The sequence below is a fragment of the Eucalyptus grandis genome, chromosome 9 (assembly GCF_016545825.1).
Source record: "Eucalyptus grandis isolate ANBG69807.140 chromosome 9, ASM1654582v1, whole genome shotgun sequence".
NCBI classification, from domain to species: domain Eukaryota; kingdom Viridiplantae; phylum Streptophyta; class Magnoliopsida; order Myrtales; family Myrtaceae; genus Eucalyptus; species Eucalyptus grandis.
Window position 1 is genome coordinate 23514425 of NC_052620.1, and position 20761 is coordinate 23535185.

Here is a 20761-nt window from a genome sequence, read left to right on the forward strand (position 1 = left end):
CTCGAGGGATGGCGCCTGCACAAGTGGTAGCCTGCAATGGTAGTTCACCAAGGGTGATGGGTCCTGGTTCGGAGCAAGGGCTGTCCGTCGGAGCTCGGCGAGGTTCGGCGGTAACCGGACGTCAAGCGTTGGGCGAAAGATGGCAATGGGGGGGCGTCGCGGGTGTTGGCGCGAACCATCGGCGAAGGGCGTCGCGGGCCGGAAAACTCCAGGTGCAAGTGCTGATCGGAAGAGGGGCCGTCGTGGGATCTGCAGAGGCGTTGGAGCAAAGGCGGGTCTTCGTGACGGCGTGGAGTCCGGCGGCTTGATCGGCGAGGAGGGCTGGTGTGAACACGGCGGAGTAGAAGATCTCGGACCGGCGGTGATGTGGAGTGGCGTCACTTAGGGCAGGGGGTGCGCGGTGGTCGCGAGCTGCTGAGGTGCGGAAGAAACCGGTGGAGTGTTGTTGTGGGCGTCGCTCGGCACAAGGGGGCTCGGGATAGGTTCGGAGCTTCGGAGAGGCGCAATGCGGGCGGCGAAGAGATCGGGCGGGGAGCCCGAAGCGAGCGGGGGCAGCCGCGGCTTCGCTAGTCTCGTGGGTTGCGGGTGAGGCGAGCGGGGACGTTGTTTGCTGGTCTTCGGCTCCGGCGGCGTAGCACGTCGGGCGCTGGGTTGAGCGGGGGTAGTGAAATAGAAGCGGAACCGGTGGCTGGGGAGGAGCAAGGCCGGCGGTGCAGAGCTTCGGTCGTCGAAGGCAGCAGGCGGAGGCGTCAGCACAGGGGTGCGGTGGCGCGGTTGGGTGAACGCGATGGCGCAGGTGCGGACCCGGTGGTGCACCGGTGAGGAGGAGCCGTCGGTCTGCGGGCAGCAAATTCCGGCGAGTGCAGGGGGAAAAAGGATGAACGAAACGTCCAATCCCCCCTGCCGATTAAACTTTTTCTTCTTTTCCCTCTTTTTGCTATTCTTTTTCTTTCCTCTTTTTCTCTGCTCTCACATCTCTCTCTCACGTCACTTTCCTCTTTTTTCTTTCCCACTTGCTCTCCCTTTTCTCCTCTCAGAAGACTTTTTTCTTTCTTTTTTACCAAGAGAAACTCTCCTCACTTTTCTATTTTTCTCTTTCGACGAAAGACGAAGACCCCCGAAAGATGAAGAGAAGCCCACTATCTATAAAGTGAAAACTCGAATTCGTTTCGCCGGTGGAGATTTTCGCTCAACCTCTCGCCGGTGGAGATTTTCGCTCAACCTCTCAACAACAAAGTGGCTCCAAAATCCCACGGTTGAGTTTTTGAATTCAATTTTTTTAAAAAAAAAAATTCATCTAATCAAAGATTATCTTCTATTCCTAAAAATTAAATTTAAATAGGTGTCAACAGTACATTATCGGTGCCAAAAGTTGTGTATAACGCTCATTTTGGTACTAAAAGTTTCCGTCCGATCACTTAAGTGCCAATCGGAAAAAAAATGATCACTTTGGTGCCACCAGTGAGAGATTCTGGCCAAAATGATTACGTGACTTTTATATTTAAAAAAAAAAATCGAAATGGCTTTTAAACGACGTCGTTTTCTGTCCTCCTTAAGAAAACGACGTCGCTTTGCCGTCCTAAGTGGATGGTCTCACAAAACGACACCGCACAACTCATTTGGGGATTGAAATTATGGTTTTTTATCTGATCTTTGCCCAACACCAACCTAGCTTGCTTGGCCGTCGTCGCTCGGCCACTGTTGCTCGCCACCGTCGCTTAGACCACCGTCCCTTGACAACCGTCGCTTGGTCTCCGTCATAGTTGCTCACCACAACAAGACAAAACAAAAAACAAAATCGCGATGGACAACAGGAATGCGAGAGTCGACAAGGGAAGGGGAGGGACGCACATGACACAAGGAGACATTTCGGGGAAGGAGAGGGAGGTGTCGACGGCGAGGGTGAAGAAGGGGATGGTGGGGCCACGGCCGCCACCGTCGTCGCAGCTGGCTTCGCTGATGACCTCCATGGTGTTCTAGATCTTTGCGGCTACCATTGACCGTATCGCTCGTGCTTCTGGAGATTCTTCGAGCTCGTGCTTCCTCTGCATCCAGCGATATTCCTTGGGAAAATGTGGTGGTGGGACTGAGATTTAGGGATTTGAAAGGTCGATAAGGTGATTGAAAATGGGGGAAAACTATTGGGGGAGAGTGGAGGTGAGCGCGTGGTTTCTTTTCTGGAAAACTACTGGTGTTGTGCTGGTGCGCTTCTGGTGTCACTATTGGTTGGTGTTGTTCTTTGGGGAAGAAGACGACGGGAAGCCCATGCCATGCCTCCTCTCTCTCTCTCTCAATTTGGGGATTTAGGGTTTTGAATTGGGAGAAAGACACCAAACGGCGTCATTTTGTTGTTTAAATGCTGACTATACTCTCCGGCGAGTCACATTAGCTTCAAAAATTAATAAAAAAAGTGCCACGTCAGATTTCCGGCTAATTTGATCTGTGTTAACACTAAAATGATCATTTTTCAAATTTGTTGGCACCAAAGTGAGCGTCGTATACAACTTTTAGCACTGATAGTGTACTTACCCCAAAATTATGCAATGATCGTTTATTCAAGGAAGTACTAGACAAATCAAAATTATGTGGAAAACTAGTCTAAAAATAGAGCCCTTCCAAAGTACTACCCAAGCCCATTAGTTTGCTAGTTTTTTTTTTTTTTTGGTTGATTGCTAGTTGAAAGGGCCTGAAAGAAACAATTATCAAAGTTGAAAATGACACAACAAGGATTGTCCTCACAAACTCTGGAAACATAAATAAGATTGAAATGGAAATTTGGAACATAAAGGACATTTTGGAGCGTAATGAAGGGGTTAAGATTTACTGTTCCTAGCACACATAACATTTCCATTTGGAAGGCAAATGGTGATAGGATGAGATAATTACTTATAAACATGAGAAAAGAAACCTTTGTTGCAGATAATGGGGTCACTAACTCCTGAATCAATTATCCATGCATCATTTGGTATCGAGCTCATCAGACAATAAGAAGTACTTGAAAAAATTCTAGTTTTTCAAAGGTATCCAATTTCTTCAAGGCCTTCATGAGCTGTTGGTATTGGTCATGAGTAATTGCCTGATGAATTATTACAGCACATTGGTCAATGACTTGATAAGCAACTACAAATTCCTTTTTTTTTTTTTTTTTTTTTTATCTTTATCACCAAACATCTCCTACAACTTCTAACAGGTGTCAACAATATGATGCGGACTCCTGCAATAGTCACAAATAATTTACCCTTTCCTTTAGAACTTGAGCCACCTTTTTATGTATGGGCTAGCAAATTCAGCCCATTCGAAGACTTAAAGATTGGGGCTGATGTGGCCTCATGGTGACTGTCTGATCCACCAGCCGAAAAAGATAGACATGGACCGTTTGATCATAATGCCAAATTTAGGCTATCGATCCTAAGGTTCTTAAAGTTGCTACCTTCTTCTTTCGTTTGCCTTAGGGTAGTTCGCCTCTTTCCTTCATTTTGTGCCCTGTTTGCCAGAGCCCTCTATTGTGGGTTGGTCTAAGCCTCAAGTAAAACACTCTCCCTCACCTTGATGTATTCCGATGAAGAGAGGCCCTGACTCTCTTCCTACATGGCTAGCTGGTAGATCTAGCCAAGCGAGGGCACCAAATCCATGGCCAGCACCTAAGACCGAAAAGTGAGGTAAGTGTCTTTCAAAATAAGGAGGAAGCGGGTGACCTTTTCCCTCTATAATCGCCTTATACTGCTATAATGTTGAGTTCAGGCCCTTAAGCTTTTCTTTAGCAGCTTCCAACTCATTCCAAAGCACTAAAGCCTTTCCCTCTATAATCGCCTTATAATGAAATGTTTCCTTGCTTTAATTTAGATATAGCCTTGGTGATGGAGAATAGCTTTGCTTGATCCAATTTTCCACATCTCTTTTATGTTTTCCCACATAACCTCGAGTCTTCCATCAGAGGTAGTCTAGCCGCCACATCTAGGGCTATATAGTTCTCTATCCAGATTCGGACGAGTTGGTTACATTTTTTCTAGAGTCGAGCCGAGTGTTCGTTGATTGCAATGGGGACGGTTTTGTCGAGGGATCCGTCCTTGTCTACATGACGAGGGCCTATTGAAATTCTTGTTACCACATCCAATAATTTTTCAAGTTGGTGAGTTGGTGGTGATAAGTCGAAGCTCGGCCCATCGACTTTAGAAGTGTAAAGAGGGTTGCCTGGTTCTGAATGGCCATTAGTGGCCGAGATTGAAAACAGCAAAATGCTAGGTTGGGGAATTGAGTCGGGATTCCCCTTCTAACTCAGTTTGAATGTTTGACCAGTATGGACTTCTTCTAGCCGAGTGGATTAGTTTGCCCCAATTATGATTGGTGGGCCCCCATTAGGCTAGATCTACTCTTCGTGGATTTGATTCTATGACCATGGAAAATTTTGGGCCGACCCATAAGTCCATGGACCGAATGGTACCTAGACAAGTAGCCATTAGACAGACTGGCTTGATTAAGTTGGCTCAAAGTGGGCTAGCCCATGATGGGCTGTCCCTGATTCAGCAAGGCCTAAAAAGGAATCCACTAGATTAGCTAGGTCTGGACAATTTGCTTCTGATTCACGACGTCTCTAGTAGGCCAGTTCTACTCTGGTGAAGTTCTTCATAGAGACGACTCCTCTAGAGTTCGTTTCTCAAAGGCAAATAAATGATCTTTCGTAATGGTATTGGTAAGGGATGAAGGTAAAAGGTATTGGTAAAATTTGAGGGTTGGATAATATTCAAATAACAATTCCTACACTGAAGTGTTAATCTTGTTTTGCAAGTTAGACTTTTTGGCAACAACGAGAAAGCAAAGGAAAATCGAAAGGCAACCAAGAAAGTGTAGAAGCTTTACCAGGAAAAGGAAGCTTTGATATCATGACAAAAATGGAGAAAAAGAATGTGGGAGAAGATTGTATTTTGTGTATTTCATTTATGACAATCTCAATGTACAGTACCCAATATATAATACAAAGGGTGAATAATGAAAGGAAAGAATATTGCTTAAAGTATAAAATATAATCCTAAATTGATATAGCAATCAATTACAATCCCAAAATTTTTTTAAGGTATCAATTGGACAAGCATATCTTTCAACAAAATCACTTAAGGCCAAACCACTTAAGAACCAAGGTGCGGTCTCTATCTGAGTTCATTGCGACCAAGGTGTAATAGGGAGAGAGATTGTCTGACTTTTAATTTCCAAATTGTTGATGTCCATATCCTTACCATTATGAGAAATGGCTAAATAATTTAATATATTTATTCAAAATTGAATCTAAATCGTTGAAAATGGTGGGTGACATATGAGTCTTATCTACTTTCCAAACAGATGTTACGGTCCGTATTTAATTTAGAAAGTAGCAAGGTCACTGAAAAAGACTATTGAGTGGACCAAATCATAATACACAAGCATTCAACAAACATCTTATTATTTGGCATCGCATTTTTTTAAGATTAAGAAATGAGAAAAAGAAAAGGTCTTGTCATTTAATTGATAAAAGGTTCACATGCGAATAGTCTATTAGTTTAATTATATTTCAGCTTCCGTCCCTTGACAAAAGAAGAAGAAGATAGGATTAAAAAAGAACAGGGAAATGAGAAAGGACAGACCCATTAAGCTCAAAAAAGTGACAAACATATTTTAACTATTTAATTATTCATTAAAAAAAACTTGCTTATCCGATTGTAAAGGAGAGTGGTGACTGTTTGCCTATGATATTATATGAAACGCAATGGGACGATCAACGGTTCAATCCTAATTAAGGAATCAGACTAAATCAATCAATTCTAGGTAATTCCCATGAAAATCAGCCCAGTTCCAGGTGTAGAACTAAACCGTCTGGAGCGGGCCTATATGTTTTTTTATAATCCTTTCCATCTTGAAGAATAAAAAGTAAAAGAGTCTCTCTCTTAGTTTATGCTCCCAGCTCAATTCTAACTCTATCACTCCCATATTTTCAATTTAATTCTTTGCACCCTTCTTTCATTATTCAATTCTCAAATCGACTAGATTGGTTCGAAGCTCCGATCTAGAATTGACTGGGTTGGGTCCGCTTGAAAACTCAAGTCTACAATAGATGGGACCGACAGGGCCGCTTTGAAGCTTAGATCTAGAATTGGACTGATGGGGTTGCGGCCACTTTGAAGCTCATATCTAGAATTGAAAACACTTGAGGGATGAGTATTTCCCCCTCGAAGCTTTTGATGACAAAATCAAGACCTTGAATCACCGTATCTCAATCTATGACACCATTCAACTCGTCGAGCATGTTGAGCAGGTTGTCTGGGCCAAGTTGTTTGGGATGCACTTCGTCTCCAACAAGTAAAGATTCGAAGTTGACCGAGTTAAGATTCATCTTAGGGCCCATCCTATGGTCTTATTCGACAAGCCCTCAAGCCTTTGCAACAATCTTCTTGGACGAGCCCTTCGATAGTAAATACTTGTGCATTTTCTTGACAACACTGTGTGATATTGCATATTGGGAAATTGAGCATCTCAATTTGATTTATCTAGCAATTGATGTGAGAGAAACATCAACGGTGTTCCAATGTTTGAAATGTTTTGTATGGCTGGCTTTCACTGCCTCCCACGCATCACCCCTCTTAAGGCAACTGTTAAGAACTAGGAGATAGACTAGAATCAGCCATTCTAGTTTGATTCCAGATCCATTCAATTGGATTCCCAATTCCAAAATTTCGAAATCAAGAGTCGCTGGTCGAGAACTGGTCCACCCAGGAGTGAATCACCTCTGAAACGCATACTAGTACCAAAAAGAAAAAATCAAAGATCAAAAAGAAGAAAGAGAAAAAGAAAGTAACCATAAACGAATAACAACCGATTACATATCAACGTGATTTTAATAATTATTTTTCTCTCCCAATTGAGTTTGAACAAAGTTGGGACCCACTTTATCCATTGTAACTTTAAAAAATTGTTAATTGAAAAAAACTCAACTTTTTATAAGGAATCTAATGAGTTTTCATTCTTCTTTTGTTTAGCTTGCGATTACTTTGCCTTTTACCTTCGAAACTTTGCATTCTAACCTATCGGTAGGCAGCTGTGATAGTTCAAAGCTTGCTCTTCATCGCCGAGGTCGCAAGTTTGAATCTCCAAGTGCTAGTGTCTTAAGTGGGAGGCAATGGTGGTGGGGTCCTATGCTAGTCTCCTCTGAGATATAGGGGCCCGGCCCTTCAGTGTTGTCCGGGCACATGGGGCTCGTGGTGGAGTCCTCGGTTATCAAAAGAATAAAAATAAAAACTTTGCATTATAATGGATACTAAGACTAACAATACAACTTAGAGGGAATAAAATGTTAATGATGATCAATTCTTGAGTGTCCTACTCCTAGCTTAGAATTGGGAACCAACCTAGTGATTTTTTATTCCAAAATTTTGGAACCTGGAGTTAGGCCAAATAATTTAAGTGCTAGATCACTGATTCCTAGGTCCACCCAAGATCCAGGCTATATAGTTGGCCTGTGAAGGGCGAAGGGTGGGAGGCAGTAGAAGTTAGCCTTGTGAAGCATTTCAGGCATTGGAATAGCTTCCACAATACGTCAATTGCAGCTAAAACAAAACTAAGAAGCTCAATTTCCTAAAACTCAAGATTAGACACAGTGCTACGAAGAAAAATGGATAAGTGCTTACCATCGAGGGGCTCATCGAAGAAGACCACAGCATAGATTCAAGACAAATCTCGACTCAACCAACTTGAAACTTAGCTCCCTCATGGCAAAGTGCATCCCAAATTATCTACCCAACATGCTTGACCATTTGGAGGGCGTTGAGACCGAAACCTGGTGATTTAAGGTCTCGATTTCATCCCTAAAATCTTTGTAGAGGAAATCCTCGTCCCTCAGGCATTGTCAGTTCTAAATCTAAGCTTCGAAGCGGCTATGACCCCAAAGGTCCAGTTCTATGAGCTTCAAAGCGGCCCCTTCATTCCCATCAGTTGTAGACTGGAGTTATGAAGTGATCACAAGCCCATCAGTTTTAGAAATGAGCTTTAAATTGGTCTTGTTGGTTCTAGATCTAAATAATGATGAAAGAATGCAAAGAGAAAAATGAAAAATCAACTGTGAGGGAGTGTCCACTGAGTTGAGAGAAAAAATTGAGAGAAGGAGATTCCTTTGCTCTTTATTCTTTAGAAGAAAAAAATGATTATTACAAAAACATAAGTGTAGTTTGGTTCCACACCTGGAATCAAGAACCAGTCCGATTATTGCCGATTCCAAATTTTTGTAACCGAAACCACCTAGAACTAGCTAGTTTGGTGCTGTTCTTGAGTTGGAATTGGACCGTTGCTCACCCCTAATGAATAGGTTTTTTTTTTCCTAAACTTGAAAAAATCTTACAAAAATTAGCAATCAACACTTGGAAATTAACAAAACCAAATAATACCAGGTGCACTTGGTGTTATTCAAAGATAGCACACGACAAATTATAGTAATTAGGTTTTATCCCCAAGCCTAAATCCATTCTCCAACCTAACAACCTCGGTGCGATTTGAAATCCACTAGTAATCACCAAGATAAGTTACAATCTATAAATACAGATCCTATTAATCAATAGATCTTACTATCTGGTTTCAAATATTGTTATTCCTCTTGTACACTTGATCTTATCTAGATTACAAAGCAACAAGGACACTATAATGGAAATTTCATATGGACATAACACAATTTGATTTGCAGAGAATAACAACAAACAATATCAATTTTCTTTATTCGGCCTAATACTTAAGTTTTGTTGATCCTCCTCTATATAGGTATCTTCAATTTTCCCATTGGAGAAAGTCTTAGGACACAAGTAACTACTACAAGTAGTTAAAAGCCGTTGTTTGAGGGTAGGATCACCCGTGCAATATTTTTCCTCGGTCATCAACATGGTTTCCTAAAATGGAGACTGTTGAGAGAGTCACATCACTAGTCACTTTGATTGCTTGAACAAAAAGCTATCAATTGTTCTCTGATAGTTTTCAACTATCTTGCTATGGACTCTCTTACTACTAACGACTATAATTTTTGTCTCTAATTGTGACATCCCGATTTTCCAATTCTAATTTCATTAAATTGAGATTGGCATTTCATTGGCACGCATATAGTTAATTTCCTTGAGTCGGCCACTCATGTGAAAACTAGTCTATCAGGTGAAGCCATTAAGAAATTCTAATACATCAGACTCGAGAATTTGATCAGGAAGCGACCTTTTGACCGAGATAATCTGCAAGGGTCATTGCGGCACAAATAAAAATCAATTAGAGATCGGGGATAGGTCGGCTTGACAGAGACATGTGATCAGGTGTGGGTGATTCCACCGGATCGCACAATTCTTGTCGATCAACACTGGACCGACTTTTCTATCGATTGGGTATTATGTGCCCATGTTTGAAACCTTGAGATTACCCTGACAACCGAGAGTTGCCAATGTGTCAAAAATGTACATTGTGGCTTGAATTAATCAACCACAGGTCAAATACATAGAAATTTCTAAAAGCTACCCGGTAGATCAGGTCGCGCTAGTATTGTACCAAAGTGAAATTAACCATAAAATTGAGATCGAATCTTGAAATTGAAAGTCATGGTGTGTCACAAATCTTATTAGGATCATTGGATTAATTTATGGACTTTAATTTGGACTCAATTGGAAGAGAATTGAATGGAATTGAAGAAATTACCTCACAAGATTCTATGCCCCGACGGAAAATGAAATTGAACCTATTGGACTAAAGTTGTGGAATGTTGGAGTTAGTGGATGTGACATCACAGGTGATGTCATGGGAGAGGCAAGATGGGCTAAGATGATGACAAGTGGATGGTGGGGATGGGCTCTTGGAAAGGTGGGATGTTACTTCCCCCTTGTCCCCATCATCTTCTTCCTTTTGAATTTGGAGGAGAGAGAGAGGCCTTGTGCGTGCGACCAGCCAGCCGTCCGAACCCCCCCTTCGCCCGCTTGATCGCCGCTGCTCGCCGTTCGCCACTGGAGCTCACCGTCGCTACTCGTCCGCGCTCGACCGCACGTTGTCCCACATGCGAGCTGCCTCGCCTCCGTCCGCCGAGCCTCCAGCGTCGTCATCCCTCCTCGCCAGCAGCTGCTCATTGTCGCCGGAGCCTCCATCACTGCCGTTTGTCGCCGCTAGTCGCCGTCCCAAGCCCTAGTTGCTTCTGCCGGTCCTCCTCCGCTTTTCCTCCGCCCATTCAGCCGCTGTGCTGCCTCCTCCAAGCTCGGTCAGTGGTTGGAATTCCAGCAAGGTCCGGCCCTTCCAAGCTCGATTTGGCCGCCTTTTGGTTCTCATTTGGTGTTGATCCATGTAGATTTGTCGTCGGCGTCGTTGTGCTTTTCGCCGGAGACTCGTCGGAAAGCGATTCCGGTGAGTTTAGCTCACTAAACCTTGATTAGCGGGTTAATGATGCCTTAAGTGTGTTTAGCTTAGGTTGATTGAGATTTGGTTGTTAGGTTAGTTTATTTAGATGTGGATTAGATTAAGGAGATTAATTAAGGTAAAGTATGTTTAGTTTAAAGGTTATGTAGGTTTATTTTAATATAAGCCTTGATGTGACTTAAATGAATTTATTTATGATTTAAATAAATGTTTTGAAATTATTGGATTATTTAATAATATATATTATATTCCGAAATTATTAAAATATTATTATTAAAAAAACTCAAAAAATTATTTTTGATCCTAATTGCTCGAATTTCGTGCCGATCGCTGGGCTTTGTATATTTAGAGTCTTGATGAGTGGTTAATGCAAATTGAGTCTTGATTGTGGAAAATATGGATTTATTTAGAAAATCTCAAATGTCGGGTTTAGCACCGAATTGCGAGTAGGCTATGCCCTTGTGTGGCGATGAATAATAAATTGGAACGCTTGCTATGATTGCGAAATTGAGTGAAATTGATTGTGTTCCGACGGTTTACATTCTTATTATTACTTATGTTGGAGTGATATGAATTGTACTAACCTGCAGGAAGGCAAGAAGGCGAGGTAAGTCTTCTGTGCTATGTGACTAGACCACTTGAGGGGTGAACTTGCTAAGACAAAGTCTCATCCCGGTTTGGGGAAAATATTACAGGGCCGTATATGGCGGTACCCTTGAGAAGAGTGGCCTGTCGACGGAGATTGACCAGACGACGCAGAGTGCTCCTGACCCTGGAAGTCCTTGGGTCTATCAGTTGGTTAGGTCCATTGTTTGGGTACAGGTGACCGAGAATGTTAGGGTACCTCATATGTGTAGGGCTTGGTTTCGTTTTGGAATCGATGGCGTTAGGGTTGGCCCACTGGATAGCATGGACATTCCGTTGGCTGTGATGAACGCCATTTTGGGTGAAGGCGTGGCGGTTCTTCCCGACGGTGGAGTGATTAACGCATCGCCCCCAGCCTCTTGGGTGACGGATCCTGAGGATGTGGGTCATCGAACGGGGCCGACTAGTAGTCTTAGGACTGTCCCTCTTTTTGGCGGACCAATCCATGTTATGTAGACTGACCCATTTTTTATGCACATAAACTCTGACCCATTTTTGGTTCATATAGTCTCTGGATCCTGTTGGTGTATGTAAACCCTGAATTGATGATGATGATGTATGAAAATATGCTTGTTTGATTTTGAATTGATTTTTCCTGCTGTCCTATCCCGTTTGTTTTTGTCAGGGGTTTCTTAGCACGTTCCGCATGCGCATAATAATTTAAATGGGGTCGGCGACACTACTTGGGAATGTTGCATTTACATGACCATGACGGTTTGTTCACGTGTCTCGGAGTTCAAGGCGTGACTAATAGTTAGCTTTAGATGAACACATTAATTAGCATCTTCAATGACTCAATATCAACATGATTCAATGTTCGTTATTTCTCAATAGTAACACATGCTCATTATCATCCGTGAGTTGGTGTTGTCCATGGTTAAACCATAGGACTTGCGATTCTACTTCCAATGATACTTTTGAGCACATCAACTTCCAAAGACTCTATGTTGATGAAAGATCCACCATGGTCCTTCCAAGTTCTCATGAGCATCTTGTCATGTCTAACTTGTTCACTTCTTGTTGATATCTACATCATTTTAGCTAGTCTTCATTGAGCTCTTTAGCTATTGTGGTAATCGTCATAGTCTTATAAATTTCACCATGAAAGTCTACACTTATCATAGTAGATATTATACCTAGGATAGGTATGAAATCATTGAAATTCCATAGAAATGTTCTCCAATAATGGATGATATTTACCACTCAAATAGACTATTACCATAGGGTGTTTGTGCTAGTCCCCGTGCCCCTACTTATCCATAAACAAGAAAAGATACATTATTTCCACCTTCATTTTGGCTAAGTCACTCCCTTTTATTAATTAATTAACCAAAATATCCCTCTCTTCAATGTATGTTTCTCTCGTTTCAATCTAGTTAAACCTTCTTCACTTTTTGACTCACATTAAAATATTTCAAAGAAAAGTTTTAAGTGTATTCTAAAATTTTGATGCCGTTGCTATAAGATTGGATCTATTATCGATATTGATTACTTTCTTCATGATAGAAGTAGTACAGTAATAAGTTCCTCTTTTTTACCTTTTTGTGCTTATTTTTTTGTTTAGACATGATCTAAATGTTAACGATGTTTTGATCATGCTTCCAAAAAATTAACCTTTTCCATATTTTGATCAATGTTTCTTTTCCGTTTTTGATCAAGATTGACTATATAATTAGAATGAAATTTAATTCTCAACTTTGAAATAAACTTTCACTCAAACTATTTGATATAAAAAAAAAAAACGCAATTAATTGTGTTACAACTTATCATGAATATAAATTTCTAGTCTTCCGTTTAGCCTTTGTGGTTAAGAATATGATATCATAAATTAAAATTAACAACCTTCTCTAGACAAAGTGATAACATGATGCAAGGTAAGATAATATTTTGTTTGGTATAATGGGTCATTTACTTTTTGAAACCTCTGAGAGAGATGATAAAAATATTATCAATTTTGATAGTCAGATTGATTAAAAAAAAATTTGAAGAAAGAGGGAATGCTATTTCAATCAATCAATTGAAAAAAAAAATGTCTTAATTAAAAGGATTAGTACCACAAAAAATCAAAAATTGAAACATATGTGACAAATTTACCTAAAATTAATTTTTTTATTACCAAAAATCTCAAACTGGTATAACTGTGGCAAATCTACTCTCCATTGATTTTAGTTAAATTTTAATGTCATATTATTGAGTTAGATCACACTTGACAATTGAAAGGTGTACCGGATTGTGGCTTTTTATTATATTAACCCAATTTTTTTATAAAAAAAAAACCAACAAATAGTAAAATTGTCAAAAATGTATCAGCTTAGGGTTTTTAGTGGTTAAAGAATTAGTTTGGGATAAATATATGAAAAAAAAATTATCACAAATATATTAGTTTGAGGTTTTTTGTGGTATCAACCCTAATTAAAATAGGGGTGGAAATAGTCCCACTCAAAAAGAAATCCAATAAGCACATTTTATGAAGAACGTGTTATTTCATTGATCCAGTAAGCACGTCTTAGTAAATTTAAATTAATTTAAAATTCTACTTCAATTTGGGCCAATTATGTCAGGCCCAAAAAAAAAAGAAAATTAAAGATGGAAAATTAAAAAAAAAAAATTGTCTTGTATTTCAATTTTTTCATGCTAAAGAGAGATTGTGAAGATAGTTTTATGTGAAGCACAAGGAAGACAACCTAACTTGGAATTTTGTTAACCCTTTTAAGTTTTTAGTGTTGTGCTAAATGATAAGGTTCTCTTTTTATTATCTTTTTGGGAAAAAGTCACAAAAAACTCTAAACTATATCTATTGTGATGTATTTATCATAATTTTTTTTGTAATATAGAAACCCCATATTATATCCACTGCGACACATATATCCTGAAATTATTCTTATGACATAGAAAACTCCAAAATGATATTTGTGTGATATATTTATCCTTCGTCAAAATTTTGTTAGATGATTTTCTAGCCAAAATAATATTATTTTTATTTTATTATACCTTATCAAAACCGTTTGTCTTCGATCATCCATAAACGACATGGAACTTTGATGTGGATGGGAAATTAATATGTCACATAAGTACAACTATAGGATTTCTGATATCACAGAAAAATTTTAACGTCATAGTTGGCGTAATTTGAGATTTTTGATGAAGAGTAAATATATCACATAGGTATCAATTTATGATTTTTGATACCCAAAAAAAAAAAAAATTAGTGTCACAATGATTATATTTGGAGATTTTCAATAATTTTTTTCCTTATTCTTTTATGGGTTTAGTTTTTGTGGTTAGGGCCATTTCTGGCAATTGATTATAGGATCTTTATATTCTAATCTACCAAAATGAGTCAATCCGGCATAATATAAGATCTGTGGTCCCAAAAGCAAGCTGGGCATGACGGTGCCATTGGGCTGGCGGACTCAATTGAATATTCCTTAGTCAACTCGTGGAAGAGCGATGCGGAACAGCCAACTTCCGCGCGCCCCTCGGCCGAGGTTGAACTCTTAAGAGGATGCCTTTGCCAACCGATGCGTCCCCACAGCAACATTCGATCAATCGTCCCTTCCACGGCTTCGTCCACCAGCACGGAACTGACCAATGACATGAAACCACGTTTTTCATGTCCTGATGATGACATCTTGTCAGGATTGCGGAAAGGGTATAAAGCAGAGACCTATTTGGCCTATACACTTGGCCGAATCGAGCATTTACGTTTGTTTTTTCAATAGTTTTTTCTTCGATTCTTTTTGCTTTATTTAGCACAACTCGACATCCAAAGACCTAACTTATTGACTTCCAAGGAAAGGGACTTTAACATTAAGAAGGCCATAATAATTGTACCACGCTCATTAATTAATATAACTTTCTTTTTTTGCTCATTCAAGCACCACAAAATTAAAAAATTGATCAATTAGGGTGCCATTGGCGATTTAGCTCTATTCAACATCGACATTGATCGTCCATCATCCTTCGTGGCTTCACCAACCATGCAATGCTAACATAAATAATTTTTTAATTTTTTATTATTTTTTCACTGTTTACAATTCATTTTTCTTTTTCTTTTCCCCAGTAACCTTTGTTGGCGCTGGAAAAAGAAAAGGAAAGGAAAAAAGATAAAGAATTCAAGAAAATTAAAAAAAAAAAAAACATTTTTAAAAATCCACGTATGATAGAAAATCAATTAAAAAATCCATTTTAGGTGATTCATCAGAAATAACACTTAAATGATCAATTTTACTTCAATATGGCATTTAAGTAAGTGAAGAAAAGAAATTACAATACTCAAATGAGCATCTTATAAAAATTATGGCACTCTTACTATACTTGTCTCCAAAGGAAAAGTTGGAATGTCTTAATACACATGTGCCTGCTAAATGGCAAGCATGGCCTGACGCCATAATCCGAACACAGCATTTATCACAAGCAAAGTAAACGTTAAAAGATTATCTTCCAAGTTGTTATTTTTTTCTTCTTTTTTTTTTTTTTTTTGGTGATACCTTGTACACTTTCACCCCGTATATAGATATTTCTTAGAATACTAAACATGGTCCGACTGCAACCGGGGCCTAAATTAGATATTGCAAGAGCGACAAAATGGGCAGGGAGGAAAAATCTTCCAACATATGATCCACACAGGAAGATTCTGCATTTACTTTAGTTTCTATGAAGAAATAATTATGGGGGCCCCAACGTAAATTCTTCCTCCTCCTCCTAAGCATGATCGCCAAACCAAATCTAATCCAAGCGTGCTTATAAGTACAATCTACATGACTTAGTAACAAAGCCAGGGGGAGCCAAAAAGCATGAAACGCCACCACTTCGTTCTCGTGCACGGCGCCTGCCACGGGGCGTGGAGCTGGTACAAGCTCAAGCACCGGCTTGAGTCGGCTGGCCACCACGTCACAGCCCTAGACCTCGCCGCCTCCGGCACCAACACAAAGTCCATACACGACGTCCACACGTTCTGCGAGTACACCGAGCCGCTGTTGGAGCTCCTGGCCTCGCTTGGGGCGCAAGAGAGGGTGATCCTCGTCGGACACAGCTTGGGTGGCTTGAACTTGGCCCTTGCCGCCGACAGGTTCCCAAAGAAGATATCGGTCACTGTATTCTTGGCGGCTTTCATGCCAGACACCGCGCATCGACCGTCGTACGTGCTGGAAGAGGTAATCTTCGTTGAGCACGTTATCCTCAAAACGAAGTCGTCTATCTTACTTTTGGTAGAAGTGGGGCCTTTCTCTTGTCTATTCTGGAGACTTTATAACATTAATGTTTGGAATAATTAATCCACTCATAATCTGTCAATTCGCTCGGCAAGCCATATATCTTTTGTCCGATTTGGGGGAGGCCAGTCCCCTTCGGCCCTCCGTCTAGTCCCTTCCCTGCACATGTTTGATTTGACTTGCACTATCGTCCGTCTGTAGTCTGTTTAGGAGGCAAAGGGAGAGGAATATGTGAGGGCTGGTGGAGAAAATCGTTTGGGGATGTAAAGAAAGTTTAGGACTTGATATAATTTTGATTAAAAAAAAAAATTTAGGACTTCAACCGTACTTTGTTCGTCCAGCTTTTTTCATATTAGTTTAGACAACTAAAGTAATTTGTGCAATGTATTTGCCCTTTTGTATGGCCACGCACTTTGCTATCATATGGTAGTAATATTGACATGTGATGAACTTTAACCTCAAATACGATATATTGTCGTATGATTGTGCGCGAGAATAATCGCATTTAGCCAAAGTATCACAAAACTCCGTATGGCTTTTATTGCTCATATATAATCTTTTAAGCTTGACTATGACAAATTGTGTTGCAAGTATCGTAAAAATTTGCAATTTTTGGCTATACAATAAAATGTTCTTCATCTTCCTAACAACGTCGTTTAGAAAACAAAGGCCTATTATGACTTTGGCTTGCGATACCACAAAATGTCATATGGCCTTACCGGAGAAAATTCCCTAAGTACAATCAAAGGCCGTATGCCTTGGTAAAACGTCAGATACAATCATTAAGTACATTATTCTGGCAAGAATCTGTAATACTAGAATATAATGCACGAGGTTTTGGCCTCAGGTACATTTGAGTGTGTATGCGTTGGTAAAATATCGTTGGCCTAAAGCATGATAGAACACTATATATTTTGGTGAAACACTGTCGATTTTAAAATATTAGATTCTGTTTGAATAACTTATAGAAAAATATTTTTCAAATTTTTCTACATTCATTTCACAGAAAATAAATCGACCGGGAAATTTTCAATCAATGGAAAAAAAAAATCTTCTAAAAGAAAGAAAAATACTTTTCGCTTTTTAAGGGAAATATTTTTCTTGTTCTCTCTCTTATCTCACACTCCCTCTAGCCCCCACTTCTTTCTCTAAAAAAAAATTTTTGAATTTTAAATTCCTTTTCTTTCTTTTTTCTTTTTTCTCTTTTTTTTTTTTTGTTTTCCTTTTTTCTTGGCAAGTGGCAAATCGCTGTCAAGCGAGGTTGAGTTCATCACTCCCGAGATCGGTGAGCTTGATTTTGCCACTCACCAAATCGGCGAGCACAAGCCCCTGGCTTGTCAATCTCGTGAGGCTCAAGGAGGTTCATGCTTGCTAGCCTTGGGCCTCACCAGATCAGCAAGCCTATTCAAAACTAGTGAGCTCGAGAGCCTTTGGTTGATTGCTAGCTGTTGTCAGCAGCAACCAACCGAAGAAGAAGAATGAGGAAAAGAAAAAATAAAATAAAATAATTATTAAAGGGAGTGCACAAGAGAAAATCGAACCAAATTTTATATACTAAATGACAGAAAATATCTAGTTCATTTTCAAGTTTTAGCTAAACACTATAAAATATTGTTATTATCCTAGAAAATTATTTCCTAGAAAACAATTTATAAAAACACTACATTTTCACAAAATGAACGAAACCTTAATCTATCATGGTTTTAGTTTGAAGTGCTTTTACACATCCAATGATTTGGTAAAAGATCTAGTAATACTAAGAAAGACCAACGGCATTTAGCCTTTAATGAAAGAAAATATTGTACGTTTTGGTAAGACATCAAATGATATTAAAAGATGATAGATGAAAATTTTGACATACAATATAAGAGAATACTGTACAGTATCAACGAAAGTTTCATGTTATGGGGGTATGATGTATGTTCGTACCACTTTACAAATAGTATGAGAATTTTGATTTATAGTACAACTATCCTTCGTACTATCATACTAAAAAAATCCTAGTTTACTGTAACCTATTGAAATGTTTTTGTTTTTTTTTCCTGACTTTCCATATCTTCGATGACTAAGATTCTCCTTGCATAATCTAGATTTGGAACTTAGTTGTCGTACGGTACAATAGTGGATCATGGACAAACCCTACATGCACGAGCTCATTTTAATGCCTTTGTCCTTGTTTGTAATGCCAGTATTCTGCAAGGGCTCCGAAGGGAGCATGGTTAGACACCCAATTCGCACCCATCGGAAAGCCTGACAAACCCTTAACATCCATGTTCTTCGGGCCCAACTTCTTGTCATCCAAGCTCTACCAGTTGTCCCCTGTCGAGGTACGTATTCACTTCCGTCCATTGGCATAACCACAAAACGCATCTCATCTGACTTTATATGATATGACTCAACTCAATTTACACCAAAAGCACGTCGTTACATTACATTAAAAAGCGTATGGTTCTAATGCAAAGTCCGCTTTTTCATGTCCTTTTTTTAAAAAGTAAATCAAGCGATGACCCTAGTATTACTTTAGCCGGCATATCATACGTTGTGGTGATTTAGAATTATTTTGGTTTGACGTCGCTGTTTTGTGGCTTTTTATCCATTTGAGATTGCAAACTAGAAAGACGGATGTGCGTATAGGGTACTCGCCCTCTCCTCCCAATGTAATGAGAAATAAGAGGATGGCAGATTTGGTGAAGCTGGACGGATTTATAAGTCGATTGCTAAAAAATCCCATAGGGCCTGTGATGGGTTTGGTATTTTATAATTGGGAAATACAAACCTGAACTCAACATATATAACAATTAAAACGTCATTTATTTCCTTTATATTTCTTAAGTGATTAAATAAATATACATAAGTACTAACTCTATAAGAAATGTAACGGTTTTCTTGGATTTTTTAAATTGATCTAACTTTCTTAAAACTCTCGATGGTACTTAATTATAAAAATTTGTGAATGTTAAAATTTGAATTGAGTATAATATAAGATTTTCAAAAACAGCCAACATTTCACATGTCTAATTATTATTAGACCTTCGATTTTTAAGATTGTCAATTTTACATTCTTTCAATCTTTACCCACACTCCCTAAATCAAATAGGAGATTTAGAATGCATAAGTTTCGAATGTACAGTTGTGTTTGCAAATAATAGGTTCTTTATTAGAAATTTAACATGATAATATTGTTTAATACAAAATACTATGACGGTTGCCAGTACCTTAGGGGAACGTGGCTACTTTTGTGGGGTGGGCTTAATATATTATGTCAAAATTGGTAATAAGTTCGGGACAAGTCTGGGAAATAACATATAGTTGATGAGACAAGGTTTGGGACAATGTCAGACATGTCTTGATCATGACAAACGTAACCTAAAATATAGTCATTAGGATGTGGTTAGACCCTAAATGGGCAATGTTTGACCTGAGATTAGGCCTATGTGGTTGGGCTGGAGCTTAGAAAATGAAATTGCTTGATCAAGTTTAGTTTGTGATTTGGATCTCGTTAGCTCGAGAAAGCCCAAACAGGCCATCACGCCTATGATCAATTCTAGCACATGTTTAGCACTCGTGAATTCCAAAGCAACATCATGTCGGTTCAAAAGTCCATTAACCCATGACGTTTCATGGAAATGCCAACCACTGAAGGATCTGGAGCTCGGCAAGATCTTGACGCGGCCGGGGTCATTGTTCATAGAAGACCTGAGCACGGCAAGCAGCTTCACCCGAGAAGGCTACGGGTCGACGATGCGGGTCTACGTCGTATGCAGACGAGACCTGGGGATACCCCTGGAGTTCCAACAGTGGATGATCGCGAACGGCGGGGCCCACCACGTCCTGGAATTGGACGGCGCCGATCACATGGCTATGCTCTCGAAGCCGCAGGAGCTTTGCGATTGTCTGCTGGAGATCGGGGCCAAATACGCACCTGCCTAACGTTCGCTACGGCGTAGTAGGCGGCTTTGGCTCTGTTCGGCCGTTTGTGGTTTGGTTTCTTCGGATTGTTGTGTTTGGTTTGTGTTTGTTTTCCTGTTGTCGGGTCCATTTCGAGCATCTACTATGTAGCCAGAAAGGCGTTGGAGAGCTATTGTGTCGTTGCTCGTGTGTAAATCCCGATCAGTTCTTTAATTTCCTCAATAAACACCAGGTTTAAATCCCTGTGGGTTAGATCATGAAAAGGGCATCGTGTCTTGGAATCACCAATACCTATTTCCTTTCTTGAATTTCTGCTCAAGTCAAACAAAGTGAATTGCCAAAATCTATCATTAATACAAGGTTGAAGTGTACTATTTACACTATATAAAATCAAGCTGTCCGAATTCATCTCCCTTATGCAATTTATGCCCGAAGCATTCTTTGATTTTGGGCCTATCTAGATTAATTTTTACTTAAATGCCTTGCTTTTAAATCTCACTATTCACATATTTCGACTTTAAAAAAAAAAAATCGACTTTCTTGAAATTTTCACAACCACAAATTTGGACACATAAAGTTCATGTATATTTTATATAAAATTTTACATT

The 20761-nt window shown here is 39.6% G+C and overlaps 2 protein-coding genes across 2 annotated transcripts; one reads left to right on the forward strand and one right to left on the reverse strand.

The window, feature by feature from the left end:
• Positions 1-381: 381 nt before the first annotated feature.
• Positions 382-1970, reverse strand: LOC120288463 (WAS/WASL-interacting protein family member 1-like). The gene is made up of 2 exons (XM_039302450.1): positions 1857-1970; positions 382-837 (listed from the first exon to the last, which is right to left on the reverse strand). The coding sequence occupies exons 1-2, from the start codon at positions 1968-1970 to the stop codon at positions 382-384; spliced, it is 570 nt and encodes a 189-aa protein (XP_039158384.1).
• A 13819-nt stretch (positions 1971-15789) lies between these two features.
• LOC104418620 (salicylic acid-binding protein 2) lies at positions 15790-20410 on the forward strand. Its single transcript, XM_010030005.3, has 3 exons — positions 15790-16187; positions 18434-18571; positions 19887-20410. The coding sequence occupies exons 1-3, from the start codon at positions 15828-15830 to the stop codon at positions 20172-20174; spliced, it is 786 nt and encodes a 261-aa protein (XP_010028307.2). The 5' UTR covers positions 15790-15827; the 3' UTR covers positions 20175-20410.
• The last annotated feature ends 351 nt before the right edge of the window (positions 20411-20761 follow it).